Source organism: Plecotus auritus, assembly GCF_963455305.1.
Source record: "Plecotus auritus genome assembly, chromosome: 2".
In the NCBI taxonomy this organism is placed as follows: Eukaryota; Metazoa; Chordata; class Mammalia; order Chiroptera; family Vespertilionidae; genus Plecotus; species Plecotus auritus.
Window position 1 is genome coordinate 189,245,210 of NC_137771.1, and position 12,957 is coordinate 189,258,166.

The window sequence follows — 12,957 nt, forward strand, 5'->3', positions numbered from 1 at the left end:
TGACGCACAGGAAGTGACGCGTCTGTTGACGAGAACGCGGTTTGCTTACGCGAGAAAAATGGCTGCTACCAGGTTAGCCATTCTCTGCAGGAAAGTGTCAGCCGCCGTGAAGACTGCCAGGTCGTTAATAAGCCCTCAGGTCCCTGCTGGCACAGGGTAAGTGACGTGAGGAGAAGGTTTGTCCCTCTCCAACTGGGGATCTTGTCTGGTTGCAAAGATGCTGAGAACAGCTCAGGGATGGAAAGGTCGCCGGATTGGCTTGAGCCCGAAGCCAACTCTGGGAGGAATGAGTGACTTCGTACAAGGCGCCCACTGACGACGTTTCCCTTCCTGCCTCATTTTGCTGTCACCTGCTGTGAACTAGGCTGTACCTGGGGTCTGCAGATGCCCAGTGCTTGTTGGATTAAAGGTAGAGGTATAGAAGTAGCCGTTTGGCTGTGGGAGTTGGGGGAAAACGTCACTGAAGAGCTTTTGGCTTTGGGAGTGTCAAGCTTGGATGGATAAAGAAGGGGCCTTATTATTTCTGGGATATGTCACAAAGCGATTGTTCAGTGATGCTGAGTGAATAAATGAAAGTAGCCGAGTAAATGAAAAGTTGCCCTTGCAGGTGGGAGAAAGGAACACCTTACACATGGTGTTCATTATTTCTGGAAAGTCAGGTTGTCTTTTGGTCAGACGGATCATTTTTTACTGTAGGAGGGTATATGTTTCCTCCCTCTTACTGGCTTTTGTCTGTAATGATTTGAATTTTATAAATAGTTGGGTATGTCCGATTTTTTTTTTCCTAAAAGGAAGTAATGGATGTGCTCTTGAATCCAACACAATTATTGAGCATCTGTTATATTACAGTGTTGCTACATATTACATGTAACTTTAGAGATAAGCAATATTGTTTTCATTTTGCAGAGGCTCAGAGGTTGTAACTTGATCAAGGTGGCAAACTTGAATCCATTGTTTCTTCCATCTAGTTTTCCTTTTTCCTTAAAGATTAATTTTAGATTTCTTTATTAGAATAATTTATGTTCATTTGCAGACACTTTGGAAATAGGGTCAAGTATCCTATCTAATAAAGAGAGAATATGCTGATTGACCATCATTCCCTCACAAAGATGGCTGCACCCACAGCTGAAGCCAGAGTTCCCATAAGGAGCCTTAAGGAGCAATCAGCAGGGACCTGAGGCTATGCCCTCACCCGCCCCCATAGGGCTTGACAAGGGACCTCAAGGTACACCCCCAGTGCTGGATCGGGGGAACTCAGGCCATGCCCCCTGCCCAGTGGGGCTTGATGGGGGACCTGAAACTGCACCCCCCCACCCCCGCCTGGTGGGGCTTGACGGGGGACCTCAGGCCATCCCCCCCCCCCCCAGCAGGGCTTGACAGGAGATCTCAGGCCATGTCCCCCACCTGGCAGGGCTTGACGGGGGACCTCAAGGCATGCCCCCCGCCCCAGTCTGGGCTGGGGGACCTCAGGCCACACCCCCCATCCTGGCGCCGGGCCAGGGACCTGAGGCTATGTTCCCTGACCGGCGGGGCTTGACAAGGGTGGGACTGGCCAGGTCTGGATCTAGCCCAATGGGGGCAGAGGCCGGCGGGTCTGGGTCTCACACTATTTTGAGGCACATGTGGGTGGGCGGGGACTTGACTCTGGGTCCCGTGGTGCGCCCCAGACTCTGACAGGAGGAAGCTTTTCATATACATTTTACTAATTTTCTTTCATGTCTGACACTTCTATTATAGAGAAAGGGCAAATAGCAATATTAAATTATTTCCTCTAATTAATCCCCTTTTAATGTGCACGAATTTCGTGCACCAGGCCACTAGTTTTGAAGAAAAAAACAAAAATCAACTCTAATTCTACCACTCAGAGATAAACAGATTTCCTGCCCTTTTTAACTTGGCATATATAAAAGCCTAACATGCAAAGTGTCCCCTGGGGAGTTCCACAGACTGGGAGCTCAATCGCTCGCTATTATGTGCGCTGACCACCAGGGGGCAGCGCTGAACGAAAGAAGGCCCTGGCCGGCAGCCGGCAGCTGGGGAAGGGAGGCCCCAGCCAGCAGCCGCTAAGAACCCTACCCATTCACGAATTTTGTGCACTAGACCTCTAGTTTTAAAATAAAATAAGGACTATATTTACATATATGCATTCTTGTGTTCTACCCCTGTTTCCCCAACTTTTTATTTTTAAGAATTTCAGAACAACAGAAAAGTTATACCAAGAATAACCATATACTCTTTATCTGTATTAATCAACCCTTAGCATTTTGTTACATTTTTTCTTTATCTCTTTATATCCAGGCCTTTTTCCCCCCTGAACTATTTGAGGCACATCCAAATTGCAAGCATCATGACACTTCAGCATATATCTCATAAGAACAAGAACAATGTTTTTGTTGTTTTTAATCCTCACTCAAGGATATTTTTCCATTGATTTTCAGAGAGAGTGGAAGAGAGAGGGAAAGACCAAGAGAAATATTGGTGTGAGAGAAACACATCAATTGGTTACCTCCTGCACGCACCCTGACCAGGGCCCAAGCTGGGGAGGAACCTGCAACCCAGGTACATGCCCTTGACCAGAATCAAACCTGGCCGACACTCTATCAACTGAGCCAATAATCCACACACTGAAGAATTTAATACTGATACATACTATTATTCCACTACTATTATAGCCCAAATTCAAATGTCCTCAATTGTCCTGATAATATTTTTCTTTCTTATTTTTTTATTCAGGGTCCAAACAACATTCATTTTTTTTGCATTAGTTGTCATGTCTCTTTAATCTTTTAAAATCCAGAATGGTTCCTTTTTTCTTTCATGACATTGACATCTTTTTTATAAGATCAATTTTTTTAGAATACCTCTCTATTTGGGTTTGTCTGATTGTTTCCTCATGATTAAATTCAGGTTATTTTTTTTATTTTTTTTTTTTGGTAGGAATGCAACACTTGTGACATGCTCCACTATTGTATTTTAAATTATTTACCAGGCATTAAATATTCTTTAAAAACATGATTTTTAAGTTACCACATAATAGATTGTCATATGGACACATAATTTTTTAAACCACTTATGGTTGCACATTTACAATATCATCTTTTTAATATTATATATAATGCTTTAATAGATATTTAAATTTGCCAGTTTCCATCTATGATATTTCTTTAGTTAAAATTTCTAGATGTGGACTTAATGAGTTAGGGAAGAAACATTGGGGCCTCTAATACATGTTGCAAAATTAACCTTCAGAATAATTTTAATCTACTCATATGCCAACTAGCAGTTTATGAAGGATCTACATATGTTACCTTAAAATATAAATGTAAATATACTACCTCTGAAATTATAGGGTAGCAATTGTTTATATGTGTTCAATTGCAGGTTTTCCCTTATTCTGTTGCCTAAGAATATACCAAGTGTCACATCTTTACCCCAGTGTAGAATATTTCATACCACGTTATCAAGAAAAGGATTGGAAGAATTTTTTGATGACCCAAAGAATTGGGGAGAAGAAAAAGTGAAATCTGGTGAGGTATTTGGATTGATTGGTATTAAATATATTTTTTGAACCATCCAGCATGTTGGGATTATTTATCCAATTTAGGAATTACTTTTTTTTAATTTCCTTTGGGAATGTCTATTAGTGAAAATTAAAAGGACGATATAATAGAGTTAATTTTTCCTTGGCAGCTTGGCAAAAGGTTTAGAAGAGGAGGAGGCTTAAATTTTTTCACTAAATTGATGTTTAGATTTGTTTTAGATTTAATTTAAAAATATATATATTTTTTACTTTATTAATTTCTAGAGAGAGAGAGAGAGGAGAAGGAAGGAAAGAGATAGAGACAGACAGACAGACATAGATTGGTCGCTCCACTTGTTTATGCATTCAGCGGTTGATTCTTACATGTGCACTGACCAAAGATTGAACCTGCAACTGTGGTGTATTGGGAGGACACTTTAACCAAGTGAGCTACCTGATCAGGGCTTAAATTTTATTTTTTAGAGATGATTGAAAATTAATTTATAATGATGTATTTTTACCTTAAACTATGAAAATACATTCTATAGTCATACTAACATTTTTGAATGCTGTTGCCAGTCTCATTACTCATATTTTCATGTGTTAGCTAATTTAACCCCAATTTAATTCTAATTGCATTTTATACTGTAATATAATAAAGCTATAATACATTTACAGATAAGGAAACTGGTGTGAAAGGTTAAGTAATTTGCCAAAGGACATATAGCTAGAAAATTATTTCATGTTACGAATTTATTCTTTTACTAGGAGCTGCATGGACCTGTCAGCAGTTAAGGAACAAAAGTAATGAAGATTTACATAAGCTTTGGTAAGTATACTGAGTACATGAACTCAGTCAAGCATGTCAAACTCAAAGACTAACATGCAACAGATAAACAAGGTTTAAGTTTATGTGGGCTGCAAAAAAACAAAAGCTCCAATTTTCATAGAAACGTAGGTTTATTTTGATAGAGACATGCTGAATACAAAGGGCTGAAATAAATGAGTCATCGTTAACATAAAATAATAGAATATTTCAATAAAAATTAATATTTTTTCTTGAACATTAACTTACCAGACACTGAATAACTGCACAAATTAATAAGCGTAACGCAAATAAACCTATTTTTCTTGTTATCCGAAAGCGAAATATTTCCTGTCGCACACACCAAACAAGTCAGTCCAAGACTAATTAGGTGGCAATCAGCTGCTAAAATATTCGCTGCTAGTATCAGTGAGAGAGATGGTGTGCCTGCGAGGAAGGAGTTGAAGGCGCGTAAAGGAAATGAATGCAACACGATTATAGTAATCAGTCATTAGCGAACATTGTAGTTCGTTATTAATAATTATGTATAACAGGATATTGTAAAAATTAAGCTACAAAATATTTATTAAAATGTTTCTTACATACTGTCATATTGGCTGGGCCGCAAAAATATTCGTTGTGGGCCACATGCAGGCCATGAGTTTGACATGCTTGATCTAGGTGTTTGAAGCAGTTTAGTATAACAAGGAGGTATAAACTTTATGTGCCGTAAGAAATCGAGCAAAGTGGTTTGTTTCACAGTACTGTGGATGGTACATAAGATCATTATAGATTTTATAAATATGACAGGTTAAGTTATATTAAGACAAATGTACCAGAGTTCTCAAGTAGTTAGGAGTTTAGAAATGTTATTGCTACCAGTCATACTACACCTTTATATTAACAATTCCAGTAAGCTAATAAAATGAAATGGAGAAGAGTTGGTCACATTTAGGCCTTCTCCTCTTTATTACCTTTTGCATGATCTGAAATCTTTAGCTTATCTTTGGAAAAGTGTGTTGGAGGGTGCATTTAATTGGGAATTTATGTAGATTTTGGGGCAGTTTCTCCTGATGAATTCGAGTTGAGAGGATTTAAGACAGGGTTGTATTTTTAATTGACTGTTAAAGTATATATATACTTTTTATTGAGGTATAATTGATGTAACATATTAGTTTCAGGTGTACAACGCAATCATTCAATATTTGTATGTATTGCAAAATGATCATCGCAATAAGCCCAGGTAACATCCATCACCACACATAGTTAACAAATCTTTTTTCCTGAGATGAGAACTTTTGTGATCCACTCTCCTAGCTTCTTTCAAATATGAAATACAATATTATTAACTGTAGACACGTGACTTATTCATTTTATAACTAGAAATTTGTACTTTTTGACCCCCTTCACATATTTTCCCCACCCTCCCATCCCCTACATTAAATGACAATATTTAGCCAAAGATATGTTTTGTTTGGACTTTACTGTATTTTTTAAATTGAGAGATTTCACACAAAAATAAAGACTTCTGGCTGCTCTTTAATAATCAGACCTGTGATGTGGCAGCACTGGCCACAGGGCTACAACTGGCTGGTGTATGCAGCCTCTGCCCGGAGCAGTGCATGCCGCTTCTCACCCATCCTCTCTTCCACCAAGCTCACCTCACTCATAACTGTTATCGGGCTAAGCACTGTAGTAGGCATTTAAAGTTTTATCCCCCTATTTACAGGGTTATTTCTCTTTCAGGGCAGATCACAGAATTATAAAATGCTTGTAAGAACCACTGATATTATAGGTGTATCGTGTGATACAATAGGAAATATCTATTTGGTTTTTGTCCCCATTCGTTGACACAGCTCCTAAACCCCTTGATATTTCCTGAGTGATGGGAGTGTCTTTTGTTCCAATTAGGCAATTCTTGGTGAGGGAGGGGGGGCCTCAGAATGGTCGCGGGTCATCAGAAAGACCAAGGCATGAGTGAAGGGTGGAGCTTTCAGGCTTACCACCACCCTCACCTCTGGGAAGGGGTAGAGGTACTGGAGATTGAGATTGGTCACCAGTGGTCAGTGATTTGACCGATCATGCCCACATAATGAAACCTCCATAAAAAACCCTAAGCAGTTGGGTTTGGAGAGCTTCCAGGTTGTTGAACACATGGAGGGGGGCATGCCTTGAGAAAGCACAGCAACTCTGAATCTCTTCCATTGGGCTGTTCCTGAGTTGTATCCTTTGTACTAAACCAGTAATAGTAAGTAAAGTGCTTTCCTGAGTTCTGTGAGCCATTCTATCAAATTCCTGAACCCAAGGAGCGGGTCATTGGAACTCCCACTTTACAGTCACTCAGTCAGATGTGTGGTAGCCCTGGAACTTGCTGTTGGCATCTGAAGTGGGGGCCAGTCTTGTGAAGTGAGCCCTTAACTCTGGAATTTGGTGCTAACTCCAAGTAGTGTCAGAGTTGGAGAAGTGGTGTTGGGAAAGATAACACATTTGGTGTCAAGAGGACAGAAAAGGGGTTAATGCGGGGGCGGGGGGGGGAGGTGAGGACAGAGAGGGGGAAAAAACTCTCATTTGGTGTCAGAAGTGTTATGTGTAAAACAGCACAGATTTATTATAGACAAATAAGTCATATTAAAAATAAGATTTGCAATATGTGCCTAAAGCATTGTTACAATGAGTTAATAGTAAAAGGCTAGTTAGGGCTGTTTCAGTATTCATCGTGGCTAGCCCTGGCCAGGTAGCTCAGTTGGTTAGAGTGTTGTCCTGATACACCAAGATTGTGGGTTCGATCCCTGGTCAGGGCACATATAAGAATCAACAAGCAAATGCATAAATAAGAGGAACAACAAATTGATGTGTGTTTTTTTTTCTCTTTCTCTCAAATCAATTTTTTAAAAAAAATTTCATCATGGCAAAATCCAAACTGTCTTCTGCCACTGCTTCCCCCCAAATTGTTTCCTTTCATAGCATAAAGTACCCCAGTTCCTTTGTCTCCTCTTCAGTGCCCTCCACATTTATTTCCTTTCCTTTCCTTCAGCTCTAATTCTTAATCAAACAAAACCTAACCTCACTTCAGCTTTGCCACTCAGCACCTTTGATTTTGCTTTGCTTTCCTTTCCAGTCTAACAAATCCCATCTCTGTGAAGCTTTTCTTGATCCCTTGGCTAGAAGAAACGTCTCCTCTCTCCCACTTACTCCTCTGGTACTTGTTGTCTGTACCACTCGTACACCACATTTCATTGCAGCTCCGGAGGCCGCCTGGTGGAGTAAAGTAGAGAAGGTGTGGCACACTGGGAGCCCAGGGTGTGAAGCTTGAATTCCTAGTAGTTATGTGCTCGAGAATACCCTGCTTCTCTCAGCCTTGGTTTCTTCATTTAGAAAGTGGACATAATAACCACAAAGGGTAGTCATAAGAATTAAATGAAACTTATGTGAAGTGTGTAACACATTGCTTAGCATATAACAGGCACTGACTGAATCATTTATCTTTCATTTCTCTCCACTTGAAATATAGGGGTTATATTTTATGCTTTTTTGTAACTCCCTTGGCACTTAATACAATATGTGGTACATGGGAAATTTATTGAACAAATGAGTAAGAGTAGATATAGCTCTGTTTAAAGGATTATTCTTTGTAATGATATTCTGTATATCGAGATTCTAAAAGACTTTTGAGAACAGATCATTAATTTTTATGTCAAAAATCACAATTTTAGCCCTGGTCAGCATGTTAGCCCTGAGGGGTGACAGGTTCGATTCCCTGGTCAGAATACGTACCCAGGTTTTGGGTTCGATCCCTGGTTGGTGTGTGTGTGGGAGGCAATTGATGAATGTTTCTTTCTCACATTAATGCTTCTATCTCCCTCTCCCTCCCTTCATCTCTCTGAGATGAATAAAATAAAATAAAACAATTTTTAAATTGCAACTTTATTAACGTTGTCACAAAATAGCATTACAAGCTCTGTGTTTTGATATAGGTATGTCCTTCTGAAAGAAAGGAACATGCTCCTAACTCTAGAGCAGGAGGCCAAGCGGCAGATACTACCAATGCCAAGCCCGGAGCGGCTAGAAAAGGTAAGGCTGTGGGAGGCTGGCTGTTTTGTGGGATAAAATTAACAGGAGGAGTGAATGGTTCCTGTATTTCCTGTCAAATAGATGCTTTTTATTTCTGCTTGATGTTTAAATATCAGAGTTGTAGAACCATCACTACTGCCTAATTTTAGAACATTTCCATCACCTCCAACGGAATCTCATGCCCATCTGCAGTCACTTCCCATTCCTCCCTGCAACTCCCAACATATGGGAGGACATGTGTTTTTATTTATCTTGGGTAGATACCTAGCGGTGAAATTGCAGGAGATATTTGATGGAATGGCTCTTGGACAAAAATATTCATAGGTTTTCTGTGGCATAATCTTTATATGTCCTCTTTCTTTGGAATTCTATTGTAGGTGATTGAAATTATATCTTTATATTCTCTTCTCAGGTAATAGAATCCATGGATGCACTAGATAAAGTTGTCCAGGAACGAGAAGATGCCTTAAGGCTGCTTCAGACTGGTCAAGAAAAACCTAGACCTGGTGCCTGGAGAAAAGACATCTTTGGAAGAATCATCTGGTACATAGTTGACATTGTGGCTTTTCTAAGATGAGAGTGGAAGTCCCTTGCTGCTTCCCCTGTCAAGTATCTCACTGTATAAGGTGTATTAACTATATTAGAGATATATCTAATATAAACAGAGGTCCCAAAACCCCTTTGGAGCTCCAGAATATGAACGAGGGTAGATTTATCTAGTAGTCCAGGCATCCCACTCTCATAATTCACTTATCTAAAGGTGCTTTATCACAGTGGTTAATCTTCTTATGTGGATCATATGATCATTAGAGGATTTGATGACAGTTATAGATCCTTTCCCCAGAAAAATGTATAGTGTATATGTAATTTAGAGGGTGGTAAATGCCATGAAGCTAATTTTAGGACACATGCCTGTCCTCTTTACTTATTGAGAACCTGGGACTATTGAAAGGAAGTTTTTGAGGAATAAGGCCACATGAGCCAGGATAAGCCCTAGAACAAGTTATGAAACAGTTTAATCTTGTCTCCTAAGTCCAGTTCCCAAAGTCCTACCAGACCTTGGGAAAAGATCTGATAATAAACATTTATACTGAGATAGAAATAATTGAAAAGACCCACTGAGTTCTCTCTCTGGCAGGGGTTTATTTACTTTTAGGTTGAGCTGCCAAAAGGAAACATTGTTAATAGAATTTTAAACATTGGCCAGCAAAGTGGAGAAGGCATTTTGGGTGGTTGAACTTACATTACATAATAGTGCTTACTCGTTTGATGAGTTAGTGGAGTTTGGGGTAATGGAGCTGCTTGGGCCACATTTAGGAGAGTAGCTGTGCAATCTTTAACCACGTAATCCAATGCAGAAAAGAGGAAAATTGCTAAAACATCTAACCAAATACTCTGAACTATTTTATTTTCTACTAATTCTTATTTGGATTAATCCAGTTGCGGTCAATTTGGAAAGGGTGGGAATGGGGAGAGAATCTGTGTCAATTTTAGAATCTCTTAGGAGTGTTACTCTCTTCCGTGTTTTTTTATTTTGCTTTTGATTTATTGACAACATATTTAATCCAAAGAAAGCTAAAACCCTGTGTCTGTTTGCAAATGTATTAAATGTTTTCTGTAAGGCGATACCTTCTTGCTTTCTTTGCAGGCACAAGTTCAAGCAGTGGCCTATACCTTGGTACCTAAATAAAAGGTACAATAGGAAACGATTCTTTGCAATGCCCTATGTGGAACATTTTGACAGGTGAGCACAAGCACCCTTACTAATGAAACACCCTTACATCAGATGACATGCCTTAAGCTTTTACACAAATAAATATATATTCGTTGTGGAAAAAATAGAAAAATCAGGTAAAAAAGAAATTAAAGTTTTATATAATCTCACCATCCAGAAAGTCTTCTATTAACTTTCTAGTGCAGTGGTCGCCAACCGGTGGTCCGTGAGGTCTGAAAGATTGGCGACCACTGGTTTAAGGAAACTTTTGGAGCAGCAGTTGCAACTGGTGGTCTGCGGACCACTGGTGGTCCGTGAGGTCTGAAAGGTTGGTGACCGCTGTTCTAGTGTATATCCTTTCAAAAGTTTTATTGCCTTTCGATTCTTCAATCTATATGTAAGCAAATGGTTAAATCTTTTTATAATGTTAAAAGGAAGGTCCAGATACTTTAGTTGCATAAAATGTGAGCTAATGTTATTGCAAGGTTGATGAAATCCCCAGAACTTCTATTGGAAGGGAGAAGAATTGCACGTTTGTGATTTCCAGGGAAAGGGTGCCACTCAACTCCTTAACTGTGGCTACCAAAAAACAAGAATGTGGAAACCACAGGGTTACTGGCTAAAGATGCTAGAGATCAGAATTCAAGGCAGGAAAGCAGCTGGAAATTTAAGGGGAAATCCTAGCAGCACAAGAACCACAGCTTTTAAGAACTGCATTAGATAGCATGTCCAACTTTCATCAAGATTTCTTTAAATACTGACTTTCTCCCCCCAAAGCTTGTTTCCATATCCAAAAATAAAAAACTATAAAAAATAACTTAAACATGAATGAAATATATAAACTGATCTTAAAGGTATTTTAGTATGCTTTAGAATCACAGTTTTAATTTATCTACCCCACCAAACCAGCTATCTTTCTGTATTTCTAGTTTTACCTATTGTGGTCATGGTGTGATTTATAGTAAGAAATATGTGTTTACTTTGTCCCTGTTTCTGTCCCAGAGCTCCTAAAACCATTTCTTAATGCCAGAAAAATAGAAAGAGAAAAATGTGTCTTTTGTTATGTTAATGATGCCTTTTGGAAGTCACCAAGGTTGAGGCTGACTGCCAGGGAAAACAACTTTGACTAGATGATTGAAATTTTCAATCCTACCCCCTGATTTCTGGGGAAGGGAAAGGGGCGGAGGTTGAATCAATTGCCAATGGTCAATAATTTAACCAGTAGTGCCTATGTGATGTTGCCTCCATAAAGAGAAAATCCCAAAAGGACAGGGAAGGAGAGTTGGTTTGGTGAGCAGATGGAGATTTGGCGAGAGTGGTGGCTGGAGGGAGAGGCCATGGAAACTCCACCCTTCCCCCCAAACCTTGCCCTATGCATGTCATTTGACAGGCTGTTCCTAAGTGATATCCTTTTATAACAAATCAGCTGGTGAGTAAACAGGTTTCCTTAGTTCTGTGATCTGTTCTAGCCAGTCAGTTAGAAGTACAGGTAACAACTTGAATTTGTGACTGGTGTTTGAAGTCCAAGGAGTCATCAGAAGTGTAGGTGACAACCTCTGGCACCATCTCTGGGTAGGTAGTATCAGAATTGAGTCAAATTCTCCACACCCTGGTGGTGTCTGACCATTGCTTGTTGGTGGTGTGGGAAATCCCACCCCCAGTGAAATTGGGTCCAAAACCCTTTTATCTACAGTACTAGATCTAGGCCTGGTGCACAAAATTCGTGCACTCACGGGGGGCAGGGGGGTGTCCCTCAGCCTGGTGTGTGCCTTCTCACAGTCCAGGAGCCCTCAGGGGATGTCCGACTGACAGAAACTTTGATTTCACATTTATCTTTGACCTGTAGATTTATTGTGATTGTTCCAGTTTTATAATATACATGACACACCTAATGTCGAGACTGTCATGATTCAGGCTTTAAATAATTGATTTGGACATAGTTTGATAGTATTGACTAACAGAGAAAGATTTCTGTATAATTTGCTGTGTTACTTTTATTCTAGACTGAAACGGGAGAAATACGCCCGGATCCAAATAAGGAAGAGAAATTTAGAGAAAAAGAAAGCAAAACTTCTTCAGGAAAAGTTTCCACATCTTTCTGAAGCCCAGAAGTCAAGTCTTGTCTAAGATGTCTGAACTCTTAATTTACCATTTTGTTTTTCTTACATAAACAGTCTATATACGAAAGTAACTATATGTCAAGTGGTTTATAAAGAAACCGTGTTTTAGTAAATGACTACCAACTGTTTTAAGTGTTAATATGGCCTGCTAATTTGGGAAGTGGTCATGCTTCTATCAGATTTTTTAAAAATCAGGTATCAAGTTCAGGTTAATTCCCATTTTATAAATTACTAGTGGCCCGGTGCACAGAATTGTGTACATTGAAAGGAAATTATTTAGAAGAAAATTTGTGCAGTAATTACATTACTGCAAAAAATTACATTTCAAAATAGTATATATAATATCATATATAATAAAGAGCTAATATGCTAATTAGACTGAACAGCAGAGCAACCATCTGGATGACCTTCCGGACAAAGCCAAGGCTGCGAGGGCCAAGCTCCTTGCAAGAACTTCGGGGCCTCTAGTCCTATCTAATAAAAGAGTAATATGCAAATTAACCATCACTCCACTACACCTACCAGCCAATCAGGAGTGGGTATGCAAATTAACACAACCAAGATGTTGGTTAATTTGCATATCCAGGAGTAGAGCGAAGACTGAAGACAGCGTAGAAGGAAGCCAAGCATTGCAGAAGGGAGTGAAGCTGTGGAGAAGCAAGCAAGCGGGGCTGCGGAGAAGGGAGGAAAGCAGACCGCTGCAGGAAGCCCTATTGCAGGAATCTTC

At 39.6% G+C, this 12,957-nt stretch overlaps 1 protein-coding gene across 2 annotated transcripts; it reads left to right on the plus strand.

Moving 5' to 3' along the window:
• Window positions 1-7: 7 nt before the first annotated feature.
• Window positions 8-12,358, plus strand: MRPL47 (mitochondrial ribosomal protein L47). 2 transcript variants are annotated; one of them, XM_080654147.1, is made up of 8 exons: window positions 39-156; window positions 2,439-2,559; window positions 3,382-3,527; window positions 4,289-4,349; window positions 8,300-8,396; window positions 8,809-8,939; window positions 10,045-10,140; window positions 12,114-12,358. In XM_080654147.1, exons 5-8 carry the CDS (start codon window positions 8,325-8,327, stop codon window positions 12,235-12,237), a joined length of 423 nt encoding a protein of 140 aa, XP_080510273.1. In that variant the 5' UTR covers window positions 39-156; window positions 2,439-2,559; window positions 3,382-3,527; window positions 4,289-4,349; window positions 8,300-8,324; the 3' UTR covers window positions 12,238-12,358. The 2 variants fall into 2 exon arrangements, with proteins under 2 accessions (XP_080510272.1, XP_080510273.1); XM_080654146.1 differs by lacking the exon at window positions 2,439-2,559 and having other exon boundaries at window positions 8-156.
• Window positions 12,359-12,957: the final 599 nt, after the last annotated feature.